Raw genomic sequence first — 16,019 nt, forward strand, 5'->3', positions numbered from 1 at the left:
TGCTACAACGTGAGTGAATCCTGAAGACATTACGCTAAAGTGAAGGAAGCAAGACACAAAAGCCTAGATATTAGATGATTCCATTTATGTGTAATCTCCAGAACGATAAATCCACAGAGACAGAAAGTAGATTAGTGGTTGGCAGGGCATGGGGGTTGGGGAGGAGGATGAGGAAGTGCTTAATGGGCACAGGGTTTCTTTCTGGGGTGATGAAAGTGTTTCGGAACAAGATAGAGGTGATGGTTGTTAAAATGATGGCTTGTGCAGACTTCTATGGTGGTCTAGTGGTTAAGACTCCAAGCGTCTACTGGAGCAGGGTGCAGGTTCAATCCCTGGTCAGGGAACTAAGATCCACATGCTGCAAAGTGTGGCCACAAAGAAAAAAAAGTAAAAATAACTTGTGTGTTGTGTGGATTTTACTTCAATCAGAAAAATTAAAGAAGAAGACTGAGTTGGAGTTTTCCTGGTGGCTCAGTAGTAACGAAATCACCTGCCGATGCAGGAGACACGAATTGGATTCCTGGACCGGGACCAAAGAGCAACTAAGCCCATGCGCCGTAATTACTGAGCCTGTGCTCTAGAGCCCGTGCCCCGCAACTACTGAAGCCTGCCTGCCCTGGAGCCTGTCCTCCGCAACAGGAGAAGCACCCGCAGTGAGAAGCCTGTGCACCGCAACTAGAGAGTAACTCCTGCTTGCCGCCTCTAGAGAGAAGTCCACCCAGCAACGAAGACCCAGCACAGCCAAAACAATTAATTATTTTTAAAAAGCAAGCACTGTGCCTCATTCACAGGAAGAGCTCAACAGATAGGTGCTTAAAAAAAGCTCAACCTAAAAGTCACCCTGCTTATTTAACTTATATGCAGAGTACATCATGAGAAACGCTGGGCTGGAAGAAGCACAAGCTGGAATCAAGATTGCCAGGAGAAGTATCAATAACCTCAGATATGCAGATGACACCACACCAGAAAGTGAAGAAGAACTAAAGAGCCTCTTGATGAAAGTGAAAGAGGAGAGTGAAAAAGTTGGCTTAAAGCTCAACATTCAGAAAACTAAGATCACGGCATCTGGTCCCGTCACTTCATGGGAAATAGATGGGGAAACAGTGGAAACAGTGGCTGACTTTATTTTTCTGGGCTCCAAAATCACTGCAGATGGTGATTGCAGCCATGAAATTAAAAGACGCTTACTCCTTGGAAGGAAAGTTATGACCAACCTAGATAGCATATTCAAAAGCAGAGACATTACTTTGCCAACAAAGGTCCATCTAGTCAAGGCTATGGTTTTTCCAATGATCATGGATGGATGTGAGAGTTGGACTATAAAGAAAGCTGAGCACTGAAAAATTGATGCTTTTGAACTGTGGTGTTGGAGAAGACTCTTGAGAGTCCCTTGGACTGCAAGGAGATCCAACCAGGCAATTCTGAAGGAGATCAGTCCTGGGTGTTCTTTGGAAGGACTATGTTGAAGCTGAAACTCCAATACTTTGGCCACCTGATGCGGAGAGCTGACTCATTGGAAAAGACCCTGATGCTGGAAAAGATTGAGGGCAGGAGAAGGGGACGACAGAGGATGAGATGGTTGGATGGCATCACCGACTCGATGGACATGGGTTTGGGTGGACTCCTGGAGTTGGTGATGGACAGGGAGGCCTGGTGTGCTGCGGTTCATGGGGTCGCAAAGAGTCGGACACGACTGAGCGACTGAACTGAACTGAACTGAAAAGTTGAGAATTGTTTTTTTAAAAAAAAGACTGGCCTGCAGCAGTCATATTGGTTCAGGGAGTTCCTACATCCCTCTGCCTTCGGCCCCTCCCCCTGTCCTGTCTTCGCCTTTAGCCTCTCATCACCTGCACTGTCCTCTTTGTTCCTCTGTCTCCCCTCTCAGCCCTGCAGACACTCTTCTGCCTTTTCCGGACCTCTCCAACTGCCCCCAGGCCCCCACTGGGTCTAGAGGGGGTGTGATCCTATAGGACCAGACACCATGAACTGCTCAACAAGCCCCTTCCCCATCACGGGACTCAATTTACCGGCTACAAAATGACACGGAGAGACTCCAGGACCCTCTGGTTCTTGCTCTCTCTTGTCAGGTGGCCGTGCTTTTCCAAGGCTCCCTTTAAAAGGTGGCCCATTTTCATTTCCTGGTTTAACTCAACTTTGGTGCCGCCGCTCTAAAATTTCTTCCTTACCTTCCACCCCAGCGCCTCTGGGTCACTGCCTGGGAAAACAGAACAGAGGCGATCAGAGAGATTGAGAAAGAGATTGGTTGATTTAGAAGAATAAGAAAGCAGAGTGTGGCCTTAGGACAGCAGCTCTTGGCATGCTTGCTTTCCTGTCTGCGCGCCTCTCAGATTATAGGGATCTGTGAGGGGGTGGTGACCACCGCCCGTCTGGGCTGTGTACCCACCTCGGGTTGTGCTTATTTTTGTCTTTCCATTCTGCTGTCTTTGGCATGCAGCTGTACCACATGTCTTTTGGGTTGTGTGTTCTTTGTCCAGTTCTCCCAGAGAAGTCATTCTGCCCTTGGCTCTCACAGAGGAAGACACCAGGCATCAGTGACAGTGGGGAAGGAGGGAGGCAGGGCTAGGCGTACAGACCCTCAGCTGGGATGCCAGGGCCCCCCACCTCTCAGCCAGGCCTGGGCTAGAGACTCCTGCTGTCCTGTGACCTACCCTCCCAGGGCTCCCGAGACAGAGGACACAGACCTGATCTAGCCACTTAGAATAAAAGGAGCTCGGGGTCGCCGGGTGACGTGCAGAAGGCTGGGAGAAGTGACTAAGTCACAGCTTCAGGGTGTGAGCCCTGGACAAGTGCTGCTTCCACACCCCAGACCTGCGCTGTCACGAGGGGAAACGAGGCTGTTTGATGGTCCTGGCTGGAAGAACCGGCAGTGATGGTTGCTGAGTGCTCCGTCAGAACACAGGCTTTGAACCCTGGCATCGCCTCTTCCCAGCTGTGTGACCTTGGGTGGGTTACCTCCCAGATTCCTCATCTGTTCACAAGGGACCCAGACAGGTCCCACCCGACGGGACTGGCCTTCCCGTGCTCAGCGTCTGTCCTGAGACGCAGAAGAGCCACTTCATTTTACTTTCTGAGGACGTCGTCCTCTGGGTTCTATTTTCTGCTTACGTCGAGTGGCCTCTCACAGATGCTCTAGAACTCTGACTTGTCTTTTTTTCCATTGTGCTGGGTGTTCGCTGCGGCACGTGGGCTTCTCTAGTTGTGGCACGTGGGCTTTGTTGCCCTGAGGCCTGTGGGATCTCAGTTTCTAGTGCAAGTGAAAGTGTTAGTTGCTCAGTAGTGTCTCTTTGTGAGCCCATGGACTGTAGCCCCAGGCTCCTCTGGTCCAGGGAATGCTCCAGGCGAGAATACTGGAACAAGGACTTCCCTGGTGGTCCAGTGGCTAAGACTCCAAGCTCGCAATGCAGAATACCTGGGTTCTAGATCCCATATGCTGCAACTAAGACCAGGTGCAGCCAAATAAATAAATAAATAAGAATATGGAGTGGGCTGCCCTTCCCTTCTCAAGGGTATCTTCCCAACCCAGGGACTGAACCAATCAAACCCACGTCCCCTGCATTGGAAGGCAGAGTCTTTATCCCAGACCACCAGGGAACTCCCCTGGACTTATCTTTCTTCATATGACCTGTTGGTACCAAAGCATTCGCAAGGAGCAAGTGGCCCAGCCCAGATGAGTTGGAGAGACAGCTCTGGTGGCCTCACTGAATCAGGAGGCCCATGAACCTAAGGCCATTTGCTGTCCTGGAGTTGGCAGGAGGGGCAGGGGTGGGGTGCCTCCCTGTTTAGAGAGGTCTTCCCATGCATTCCACTTTTTGTTTCAGAGGAAAATATTGGCACTTGAGATTCATGGTTTATTTTGCATATTGAATAGTAGCCTGTGTTTTTAAGGATGATTTAATTTATCCTTGTAATTCCTTCAGCTTCTTTTTAGTGTCTCTGACTTTCTCCAGCCTTGCTGGGTGGTAGGGAAGTAGGGGATCAGTGGAACCAGAGTAGTGAGACCCACTCACTGCCTTATCATCTGCTCCATGGAGCTGAGGCAGCCTGGCTCATAACACGGGCTTATACCACAGATGCTGTCCCCAGTCCCCAGAACAGAGGGGCACTGCCTCAAGCCCCAGAATGACCCTTAGTTCTCCTGCTCCTGCCCTGAAACCTCTGGAAGCAGCTGAAGAAAACTCAACATCAGGGGGCTTCCCTGGTGGTCTGGTGATTAAGAATCTGCCTCCCAATGCAGGGGACACCAGTTGGAAGATCCCTGGTCTGGGAAGATCCCACATGCCACAGGGCAGCTAAGCCCATGTGCCACAACTACTGAGTCCACACTCTGTTGCCCATGAGCTGCAGCTGCTGAAGCCCCTAGAACCTGTGTTTCACAACAAAAGAAGCCACTGCAATGAGAAGCCCTCAAGCCTCAACTAGAGAATAGCCCCTACTTGCCACAACTAGAGAAAGCCCACTCATATCAACAAAGACCCAGTGCAGCCAAAAGTAAATAATTTAAAAACCAATACTATTTATAAAGCCAAACAAACCATAAACAACATCACTGCAAAAATCCACACTGAGAAAATAGGAGGAGACCAAAATGTACAATGTTTAAAAACTTCACTATAGATATACATATATATATTGAGAGGGAGGATAATAAGTACTGGGAAAGCCAGAGGCAGGAGTCTATAAACTACGGTCTGCAGGCCAAGTCTGATGTTAGCTAAGGATGGTGTTTACGTTTTCAAATGGTGAAAAAAAAAGAAAAGAAAAATATTTTGTGACACATGATATTTTATCCAACTCAAATTTCAGTGTCTGTGAATAAACTTTAATTGAGACATAGCCATGCTCATTCATTTATACATCTATTGCCAATGTCTGCTTCCCTACTGCAGAGGTGGGTAGTTGTAACAGAAGGCGCGGCCCACAAACCTAAAATATTTACTATCTGGTCCTTTGCAGAAACAAGTTGCTGACTCTTGACCTGAAACTAAAGTGGAATACTGTTCTATTTTAGACCCATTTGTTTCAAATCCATAGTGAGTGTTCTCAGTCATGTCCAATCCACCAGGCTCCTCTGTCCATGGAATTTTCCACGTAAAGGATACTAGATTGATTGATTTTGATTGAAGTCACTCAGTCGTGTCCAACTCTTTGCGACCCCATGGACTGTAGCCTACCAGGCTTCTCTGTCCATGGGATTTTCCAGGCAATAGTACTGGAGTGGATTGCCATTTCCTTCTCCAGCGGATCTTCGCGACCCAGGGATCGGACCCAGCTCTCCTGTGTTATAGACAGACGCTGTACCGTCTGAGCCATCTCCAAGGCATCTTCCCGACCCAGGGGTCAAACCTGCATCTCTTGTGTCTCCTGCATTAGCAGGCAGATTCTTTATCTCTAGCACCCCCCGGGAAGCCCTTCAAATCCCATAACAATTTCAAATTATAGGGACTTCCATGGTGGTCCAATGGTTAGGACTCTGCGCTTCCACTGCCAGGGGTAGGAGTTCAATCCCTGGTCAGGGAACTAAGATCCTGCATCCTATGCAGCGAGGCCAAGAAATATTTTAAAATAAATAAATAGAAATAAAATTTGAATACTTAAAAATTTTAAATTATAATGGAAATCAAGAGGGAGAGCAGAATCTATTTTGTAGAACTTATTAAATCAAATAAATCACCAGTTAGTAAAATGAAGTGCAGGGGATTCTTTTGAGCAGCAATATTTTACAGTCAGAACCCACTCTTGTTGATCAGCTGTTTGGCCCCTGATGCTGTTCCCTCTGACTGTGTTACCCACTCCCTCTTTGCCAGCCATCCAAGCCCCCGCCTCTGGTGTAATGCTGGACTCTGATCTCTCTCTCTCTGATCCCAACCCAATTTTGAAACCCAGTCTAACGTTATCTAAAATACACTTCTTGGATCTATCCCTTCCTTTCCATGCCCTCTGCCTACACTCCGGTTCCGGCCTCTTTGCTCTTTGCTTGGACCAGTGTGGTCACCTCCCTGCCAACAGCCCTTTCTTACCTGTCCAATTGGCCCTGCCAGCCACTGCCCAAGTGACCTTAGAGAGCCTCTTTGATGCTGCCCCACTCATGCCTGTGAACAAAGTCCACACTGGCCACTTTGCCCACCTCCAGACTCATCCAAGTGAAAAGCAGCCACCGCATCACAAGTGTCATCCCATCCGTTGTGCAGATGGGCAGGGAAGGGACCAGGGCAGCCCCTCTGAGCTGGACGTAAGCCAGAGGGGTGGGAATCACTTTGGAAAATAGAGTGGAAGCCCAAAGGGAAAGTGGTTTACTCCGCACAAACACTGCTTCGACTTTCACTGATGCCGAGTTTGCCTGTTAAGTACCATCTCGATCCCTTTGAGGTCACTGGGGTCTACTTGGAGTTCATGCTTATTATCAGACCTGTGTTGATTCTGGCTGCCATTTGGTGCATTTTACCGTCCTCACTTTGTGCAGAGGAATGAGCTGACAGATGGGGACAGGAGTGCTTGGGCAGTGAGGAAGCCCAGCAGGAGGGCTGGGGTGGCGGCACTGAATAATAAGACAGCATTCATCAGTGAGCCCATCTTTTCAGGCATAACTAGAGTATGGGCTTTGGGACTTAGTGATGTGCAGAGAGTGGTGAGCTACTGCGTGTGTGGGTCCCTAGCTCCTCACACTTCCCAGGCTTTGTGAGAAGAGCTGCTTTCTCCAAAATCCATGATGTTTTTTGTCTTTTTTTTCTAATGTGGACCATTTTTTAAAATTTATTTTTAATTGGAATGTAATTGTTTTATAATATTGTGTTGGTTTCTGCTGTACAACATGAACCGACTTTAAGTATACATATTGATGTGGACCATTTTTAAAGTCTTTATTGAATTTGTTACAATATTGCTTCTTGTTTCATGTGTTTTGGTTTTTGGGCTTCGAGACATGTAGGACCTTATTTCCCTGACCAGGGATCGAACACACATGCCCTGCATTGGAAGGCGATGTTTTTAACCGCTAGACTACCGGGGACGTCCCCAAAACTCATGATTTTAAAATATGAACAACCATCTCATGTCTACTGTTTACTGGCAGGCGGGTTCTTTACCACTAGCGCCCCTTGGAGTATTCACTAAAACCAGCTGCAGGTTGAACAGGATGACCTGATTTGGTTGGCCTGGCTCACCTGGGCCAGGGGAAACGTCTCCAGCCAGTATGGGAGGCCTTGTGCTTCTGGGCTGTCATCACTGTTCCCAGGTGGGGCTCCTGGTGAGTCAGCAGACAAGGTGACTCATGGATTAGTTTCAGGGACTAGCAGTTGGCAGTGACCAGGCAGGTCCCAAGACAGGCTTCATTAGGAGGCGGTATGGGAGGTGTTGCTTCCTAGGGTTGGGTGGGGAGCAGTCGTTGACTTCTTGGGTAATGAAACTTGTTCCTCTTGGCACAGGAGTTCTTATGTTTGAGGGCTTTCTAAGGAAAACAGACCATCAGCATATCTCAGGGTAGAGAATATCACCACCAAATCCTAAGCCTTGAAGGACAAATGAAGACTTGGATCTTCCCAGGATAACATCTTGCTCGTCCTTGGGGAGATATCAAAGGCTTGGAGATGTTCAGCTTCAGGAGCCTCCTCCAAGAGCTCCTTGAAGGTCAGGGACCTCAGTCAGAATGAAAAGGGACCCCTTCTCTATAGGCAGTGGCTGCCAAAGTGGGGCCAAGCCTCCCACCCTCTGCCTCACCCAGACGAGGTCTCACTGACCTCATTCTTAGAACCCTCCTAAACCATCCCAGCGTCTTATCCTACATAATGGAGAGAGAAGGGAGCTCAGACACCCACACCAGCATGTCCTGCCTAGAAGGGAGAGAAATGGAGCTGAGTGTGAATATGCCAGTGGCCAACTGGTGTAAGCACAGTGTCAGAAGCCTGGCTGTCCCCTCCACCCACGTCAGTCAGGTGTTATGTGGAAGGTCAGCCCCAGGTGGACCCTCCCACCCTGTAGCCCAACATTGTGTAATCGTTTTCAGAGGTGAGAACATTCTGTAACTCATAATACACTTAGACAGTACATGATATCAAGTCCGCCCTCCACACCTTGCCCGTGGCAGACGACTCACTGATCGCAGAAGCCAGAGCTAGTATAGTGGAGGCAGGAAGGAGAAGGGCCCTGCCCTCACTGGCTCGCACACATGCCACTGAAAAACAGCCGTAGAATTAGATCAAAAATGTGAGAGGGTAACTATTAACAAATTATAACAGAAAACTGGAGATTTAAAGTAAAGAATGCAGGGGTTTCCCTGTCTATCCAGTGGTTAAGACTCTGTGCTTCTGCTCTGTGCGCTTCTACTGCAGGGGCCATGGATTCAATCCCTGGTCAGGGAACTAATATCCCACCAGCAGTGTGACACAGTCAAAAAATAAAAAATAAAGAATTCAAACAAAATTAGAAGAAAGGCAAGAACAAATGAAAACAAAGAATGGGAAATGGCAGCCCAAACTTTAAAAATAAAAATTAAAGATTAGATTTAGGTTAAAACTATGGAAAATGATAAAAGTTACAATTATAAAAAGGAGAGTTTTTTTTAAAGTCACCTAAAAGATTAGAAGGAGAAGGCAATGGCAACCCACTCCAGTACTCTTGCCTGGCAAGCCCCATGGACGGAGGAGCCTGGTAGGCTGCAGTCCATGGGGTCGCTAGGAGTCGGACACTACTGAGCAACTTCACTTTCATTTTTCACTTTCATGCATTGGAGAAGGAAATGGCAACCCACTCCAGTGTTCTTGCCTGGAGAATCCCAGGGACGGAGGAGCCTGGTGGGCTGCCGTCTATGGGGTCGCACAGAGTCAGACACAACTGAGGTGACTTAGCAGCAGTAGCAGCCCCAAAAGATTATAAAAATGGAAGATAACAGGGAAATACATTTTAAAGGGATTACAGAAGGTTAATGACCCTCTGGGGAACTTTTACAGTCTTTCTAATAAGTGTACAATTATCTCAGAAAATTAACATAAAAAGTGAAACACTAACATGAATCTGGAGTGGAAATTCAAAGTAAAAAAATGAAACAATGTAAGGATTTAAATAAATATATGTACAATAAATCAATACAATAAATGAATAAATACATATAAATAAATATTTATTATGTTTTATTACATGTATTTTAATACATATATGTATTACATGTCTTTATATGTATATATGTAATAAGTATATGTAATAAATCAAATAAACATATGTAAAATAAATCAAAACAGCTGAGATTTTAAAAGAATTTAGCATTTAGCATTGCTGCTCCCACTGCGCCCTGTCAGGGACTTAGCCCAGCCCTCGGAATGCACACATAAGGGTTCTGACGGGATCCAGTGAGGAGAGTGGAAGCCCCATTCTGACCCCTAGTGGGGCCACCTGGCTCAGAGCTGGCGCATCAGAACACCTGGGTGTGATCGAGCGATGCGTTGCTTCTCTGCACCTCCTTTTCCTTACTGGCACTCCCCAACCTGCCTTCCCTCTCTGTGAAAAACAAAAACAGAAAACCATCAAAGTACTGGTCAGCAGCATTTACTCTATCGTGAAGTAGAAAGAGCATTGGGCATAGAAACAAACCAGGCCCCTTGAACCTGCCCACCTGGTGGTTTTGGATATGAACTGATGTGATGTTGGTGAATGAAAAGTGCACACATGCATGTTAATAACGCTTTGGCAGAGATACCCCTCCACAGATGAGGCTGGGTACTCTGCTTGTTGGAGAAGGGAAACGAGAGGCAGAAATCTGCCTTCCATGAAGTGGGGAGGGGCACTTCTGGTCCCCCTGTCCCCCCCCTCCCCTCGCCGCAGCAATTAGCCTGAGCACAGCATCCAGCCCTCACTTCCCATCTTCTTTCCCCAGGTGGGCCTTGAACCAGGATGGCTGAGCCCCGCCAGGAGTTCGACGTGATGGAAGATCATGCTCAGGGGGACTACCCCCTGCAAGACCACGAGGGTGACATGGAGCCCGGCCTGAAAGGTTAGTGCACAGCCCTGCCTAGGGGGCCAGGCACCCTGGGGGTCACAGCCAACCCTATCGCTTTGGAAAGAGCTGGCAGGAAGGGCTTGCATCCTGATTTTTAAAGGAGTTTTAAGTACTTTATTATTTCAGATTATCCATAGATTTGAAACCTCACTCATCTGAATGAGCCAACAGAACTCAAAATGTGAGGCTATTTGAAAATCTGCCTTTGCAAAGGAGAGTTTGCCACAATGCATGAATGTATTGTGACAAAGACTGCACGGGGCTTGTCAGTCTAATTAATACAAGGGCAATCTGTTGAGTCTTTAGCCACATCCATGAACCTATGAATCAGCAGAATTCATTAGCATGCAAAATACATAACTTGAGGGCCTTTCCTGGTGGTCCAGTGGCTAAAACTCCTTGCTCCCAGTGCAGAGGGCCTGAGTTTGATCCCTGGTCAGGGAACTAGATCCCACACGCACAACTAAGACCTGGCACAGCCAAATAAATAAATAAAAATAAATAAATATATATTTTAAAATGCATGGCTTTATACATTTTTTTTCTCTTCCTTAATAGGCCTGTAAGGTCCCTGTTTGGCCAGAGTTGATTAGCTCTGGGTTTCCTATTGTTGAACCTATAGTACTAAACCACATCAGCTTCTAAATGTTCTATAATATAGCCTTTTGGCTAAACTGGCTTGGCCTCTTCTCTGCCTCTCATCCCCACCTAGTTCGGGGAGCCCTGTGGGGCACACAGAGCCCTCTTTGCAGCTCTGAATGCCAATCCCCATGTTGGTGCCAGGAGCAGCAGGCTGGCCCATGGAGCATGGGTTGTGCTGCAAGGAACCCTTCTCCTCACAGTGTCCCCGGTGGCCAGTGCTGCCTGGAGCAGCCCTTAGAGCAGGGTAAGAAAGACTAGGTCCCTGTCCTCCAAACCCATTTCTAAGGAGACAAAATGGCTACTTTTCTCTTTAAATGCTGCAAGTAATAAAAACACTTTGCAGCCTGGGGTGTAGGGTGGCGGATGGAAGTGGTGGAGTTCCAAGGTGGGAGGGAACCTCTTCCGGGTACATCCAGTCCCTGGAAGAGGCAGGGTCACCAGGAGGAGCCCTGGGTTGGGGAAGCATGCAGAGCTATCATTCCCACCTTGGAGATGTTTCAGGACTCACTGGGGACCCTTGTTTCAAAGGCTAACTGTTCTCTACCTGTTTAAGCAGAGAACACACTGGAGGCAGAGCTTGGGAATCAGACAAAAGGGCTCCATGTTGGGGGAGGTGAGGGAAGGCATGGACTGTCCTGGGAGCTCAGAGGCTGCCCTCTGGCCTTCTTGGGAGCCCCCAGCCTGAAGCTCTGGGTGAGGGGTGTGGGGGGCGGGGGAAATGCCTGCTCCACCTAGTGGTCCCATTCGGCCCAAACCTCCCTTCCCGGTGTCAGGAACCAAATGGTGGCAAGAATTACTTTCTGACCTCTCCCGGGCCGCAGCCTGACTCAGGCCAGAGCTGCTACTTTTCAGCTCCCCATGGAGGGTGGGGGGCGGCTGGGCCCTGGAATCTCCCTCGGCTGAGGACCTGAGCCCACTGTCTCTCAGTTTGCCTCTTCCGCCTCATTAGCAGCATTGCTGCTTTCACTTTCAAGTGTCCTGATTTGGGTGGAAAGACTTACGGGGCTTCCTGGGTGGCTCAGTGGTAAAGGATCTGCCTGCCAGTGCAGGAGACATGGGTTCGATCCCTGGGCAGGAAGATCCCCTGGAGGAGGAAATGGCAACCCACTCCAGCATTCTTGCCTGGGAGAATCCCACGGACAGAGGAGCCTGGCGGGCTGCAGTCCATGGGGTCGCCAAGAGTCGATCACGACTGGGCACAAGCACGAGCCCCCTGTTTATAATGGGACTTGCTTAAAAGGATGATTCAGACATTTTTGTAGAACTCTAAACAGCTGGCAAAGGGCTTTGGCCAACAACGTCTCATGCACTGCTCACAATAACCAGTGAGGATGGAGGTTACCTTCCCTAGGTTACAGATGACGGTTTCCTCTCTGAGGTCGTGGGGCTAGTATAGCCTTCCACTCTACATCAGCTGTTTCTGCCTCTGGTCACTCTCAGCCAAGTCCCCCTGGACTTCACTCACTGAAGTCTTCATGTGTGCTAAGTCGCCTTCAGTCGTGTCCAGTTCTTTGCGATCCCATGGGCTGTAATCCACCAGTCCTCTATCCATGGAGTTCTCCAGGCAAGAATACAGGAGTGGGTTACCATTTCCTTCTCCAGGGAATCTTCCTGACCCAAGGACTGAACTTGTGTCTCTTACATCTCCTGCATCGGCAGGCGGGTTCTTTACCCCTAGCATGGGAGAGCATCCAACTTAGGATCCTAACATGTTGAATTCTGCCCCAGGTGAATTAATTGTGCCAGTGAAAAATGATGCTCTGTTTAGGGTGACCTGGTTTAAAAGTTAAGTTTAAAAACATATATCATGTTGAAACAAATGTACCATAATAATGTAGGATGTTAAGGGAAACTGGCAATGGGGTATCCTCTGTTCTATCTTTGCAATTTTTCTGTAAATCTAATAATTCAATTTATAAAGTAAGAACAAGTTTACCACATTATTTTGTGCCTTAGAGGTGCTTAAAGTACAGTTGCTGAAATTCCTCAGTTGACACAAAATGTCATCGGAAGTTCTAAGCTAAAACAGATATATGTGTAAATATAATATATATATATGCAGATTTTAAGTTGCTAACCTTTTTGTCACTGCTGTGAAAGTGTTTGAAGATAGTTTAAACAAACTTACTCAAACAATATACTTGCCAAGAAAGCAGGTGATACCTAAGAGATTTTCAGAGTTCTCCTCAAATTTGTTCTTGCTACTAAGGATTTAGAATGAATTATTTTTATATGGAGAGTGAAAGGTGTGACTTGACAGAAGGTGTCACTTTACAAGCAACATTTCACATAGGTGACAGAGACTTTTTTGAATAATGAGAAGAAACCACATGTAAAATACTAGAGCAGAGAGCATCTGAGTAGATGCTAAAAGTTGGAATAGGATGAGATGGAGCCAAAGAGAGCTGCAAAGTGGGTGAAAGTTGGTTAACTGATAAAATAGTGCACCCGCGTGAATTAAAAGGTGTTAATGAGTTAACTTGTTAGACCTTCCAACTAAGACAGTCAGGAGAGGCCTCTTCCACCTTTCCTCCCTCCATCCAAAAAATTTAACATGGATAATCCGGATGATCACAGTGGCAGGCTGGGGATGGACTGGGAGGGGGTGTTTGGGGGGCAAGTGCTTGAGGCACCATCACACCCATAAGCTCCTGTGCTTTGGCAGTCGAGGCTGGTGGGTAATAAGACCCAGCAGACAAAACCAAAAGTGCCATGAGATACCACTTCATAGTTACTAAGATGGCTATAATTTAAAAAATGGAAAATGACAAGTGTTGGTGAGGATGTGGAGAAATTGGACCTCTTGTATATTGCAGGTGGGAGTGTAAAATGATGCCGCAGCTGTGGCAAACAGTTGGGTGGTTTTCTAAAAAATTGCACGTAGAACTACCACACAATCCAGCAATTTCACTCCTAAGGATATATGCAAAAGGATCGAAACAAGGAAATAGAACAGATATTTGCACACCATTGTTCATAGCAGCATTATTCAAAATAGCCAAAAGGCTGGAACAATCCAAGTGTCCATCAACAGATGTACGGATAAACAAAAGATGGTATATACATATGATGGAAAGAAATGCCACTGTGATAGATGCTACATGGGCGGATCCTGAGAATGTTATGCTTTGTGAAATAAGCCAGATGTAAAAGGACAAATGGTGTACAGTTTTATAGGGTATCTAGAAGAGGCAAATTCACAGAGACAAAAAGCAGATAGAGGCTGCCAGGGGTTGGGAGGGAGGGAGAGAGAGTTATTGCTTAATAGGTACAGAGTTTTGTTGGGGAAGATGAAAAAGTTTTAGATATAGATAGTGGTGATGGTTACACAGCATGGTGAATGTATTTAAAGCCACTGAACTGTGGTTAAAGTGATAGGTGTGAAGTTGTGATTTTATGCCAATAAAAGAATCTCAGCTCACACACACACACAAAGGCCCAGCAGACAGTCTGCGTGGTGATTCCTTACCATGTGTCCAAAGTCTGCTTGAGGCAGTTGGCAGGTGTTCCCAAGCTTCAGGACCGGAAGCTTCTTTAGAACCAGTCCTTCTTTGGCTGGGTCAGCACAACCAGGGTGGGTGTCCGGGGATGGCGTTCCAGCAGACGCTTCGAGGTGTCTGACCCCAAAGTGTGCTGGACCGCCACTTGCCTCTTTTTACCTCTGGGATCCGCCTCGTGCAGAGCCGATTCCCTGTCCTCTACTCCAGGGCTCCCCAACCCCAGCCCACCCCCTCCCCTGCCAGGCAGTGTGGGTTTTGCTGAGTCCGTCAGAGGTCCCCTGGCTTTGGATTCTGGTCGGGCAGTTTTCCCGTAAATAATGACTGACATTTCAGGTAGAACTCACGGTTTGTTGGGCAGGACTGGGAGACACAGCCCAATGTCCAGTTAGAAGTAGGTCCTGTGTCTGCCCTGAGCTAATTTCTCTGCAGAGGAAGCAGTTCGATTTCTGAGTGTTTTCCCAGGTGTTTACTTGTCATGAATTCATGGCAATGATCTCCCGTGAACCTCTCCAGCAAGGAAAGACAAAGCCCCAAGTTTACTTGTGGCTTAGCTCTCTGGTGTCCGCTGCCCATTTGTCAATGTCAGAGCCTTTGCCTCAGTTGGAACCACAAGCTAATTAAAAGGCAGTTTCTCTTCTTGCCCCAGAACAGGTAAACATCACGTGCCTCTTTCCTGACGACCCTGGTGTGGGGGCCCAGTTGTGGGGTGGGGGTGGGGTTGGTCCCTTTCTTGGTTTTATCACAAGACCACAGTCCATCCATCTGGGGTCCATAGTGGGTGATTTGAGCTCCAAAAGACACTGTCCCCCAGTTCCTCTGAGGTCGAAATTGGGGTGGAGGGAGGCAGCCATTCTGAGGGGTTCATTGTGTATGTTCCAGAGTCTCCCCTGCAGACCCCGGCCGATGATGGATCTGAGGAACCAGGCTCTGAAACCTCTGATGCTAAGAGCACTCCGACGGCGGAAGGTGGGGCCCCCCTCCTCTTACAGCTTCATTCAAACAGCTCCTTCCATGCTCCAACCTGCGCTTAGCCACGCTTTGAGCTCATACATGCCAGCTCATACGTGCCACCCTTCCTGTCTGCACTTGCCGCTGCCCCTGGCTGAGAGATATGCCCGCTCAGTGCTTTGCTGATGGGGCTTGGGCCTCAAGTGTTGTGGGAGCCATGCTCTGTCTTCATGCCTTGCTTGCTAGTGCCAGGGATGAGCAGCTTCGTCATGTGTGAGCTTCGAGACAGCCACACTTGAACAGGCTGGGATCTGTGGCCGAGCAGGGCCTGATCTCAGCTCCACAAAGCCCCTGCTGCTTGTCCATTGTCCTCTCCACACTTCTCGCATGAGCCACCAGGTCCCTGAGCAGTGGTTTGGTTCAGGAAAGGGCAGGTCAGTTCACATCTCCAAGCTCACACTTTGGGACTGCTCTTGGTTTAGTATCCTTCAGTTCTTGAGCTGGGCCTGGGCCTCTGGACTTTGGCCATGGTGTTAGCTCCAGCCCATCTTTTCTAACCTGTCCTCTGTAGACATTTGGTATCTAGGTTATTATTATAAAGCTTCTGATGTATTTCCTGAGGTGTTGCTTGGACCATCTTCTCTTGCTTCCCATCCATATCAGTCAAGACTGTGTTTGAGGAATTTCCCTGGTGGTCCAGTTATAAAAATTCTGCCTGCCAGTGCAGGGGACATGGGTTCGATCCCTTGTCTGGGAAGATCCCATGCGGGACAACTAAGCCTGTGTGCCGCAAGTACTGAAGCCCCCACGCTTCAGGGCCCATGAGCCGCAACAAGAGAAGTTACCATAATGAGAGGCCCGTGCATTGCAATTAGAGGGTAGCCCTGGCTCACAGCAACTAGAAGAAGCCCTCGTGCATCAAG

General features: G+C 48.0%; 1 protein-coding gene across 10 annotated transcripts in view; it reads left to right on the forward strand.

Annotated features, from left to right (window-relative positions):
• Nucleotides 1–16,019, forward strand: part of MAPT (microtubule associated protein tau) — a 119,203-nt gene that overhangs the window by 59,475 nt on the left and 43,709 nt on the right. For all 10 annotated transcript variants that reach the window (XM_052658001.1, XM_052657996.1, XM_052657997.1 and 7 more), the window contains exons 2-3: nt 9,884–10,000; nt 15,028–15,114. In XM_052658001.1, the coding sequence (XP_052513961.1) occupies nt 9,901–10,000; nt 15,028–15,114 (187 nt within the window). In that variant the 5' untranslated portion in view covers nt 9,884–9,900. The remainder of the gene's footprint in view (nt 1–9,883; nt 10,001–15,027; nt 15,115–16,019) is intronic.

Source organism: Budorcas taxicolor, chromosome 19, assembly GCF_023091745.1.
Source record: "Budorcas taxicolor isolate Tak-1 chromosome 19, Takin1.1, whole genome shotgun sequence".
NCBI classification, from domain to species: Eukaryota; Metazoa; Chordata; class Mammalia; order Artiodactyla; family Bovidae; genus Budorcas; species Budorcas taxicolor.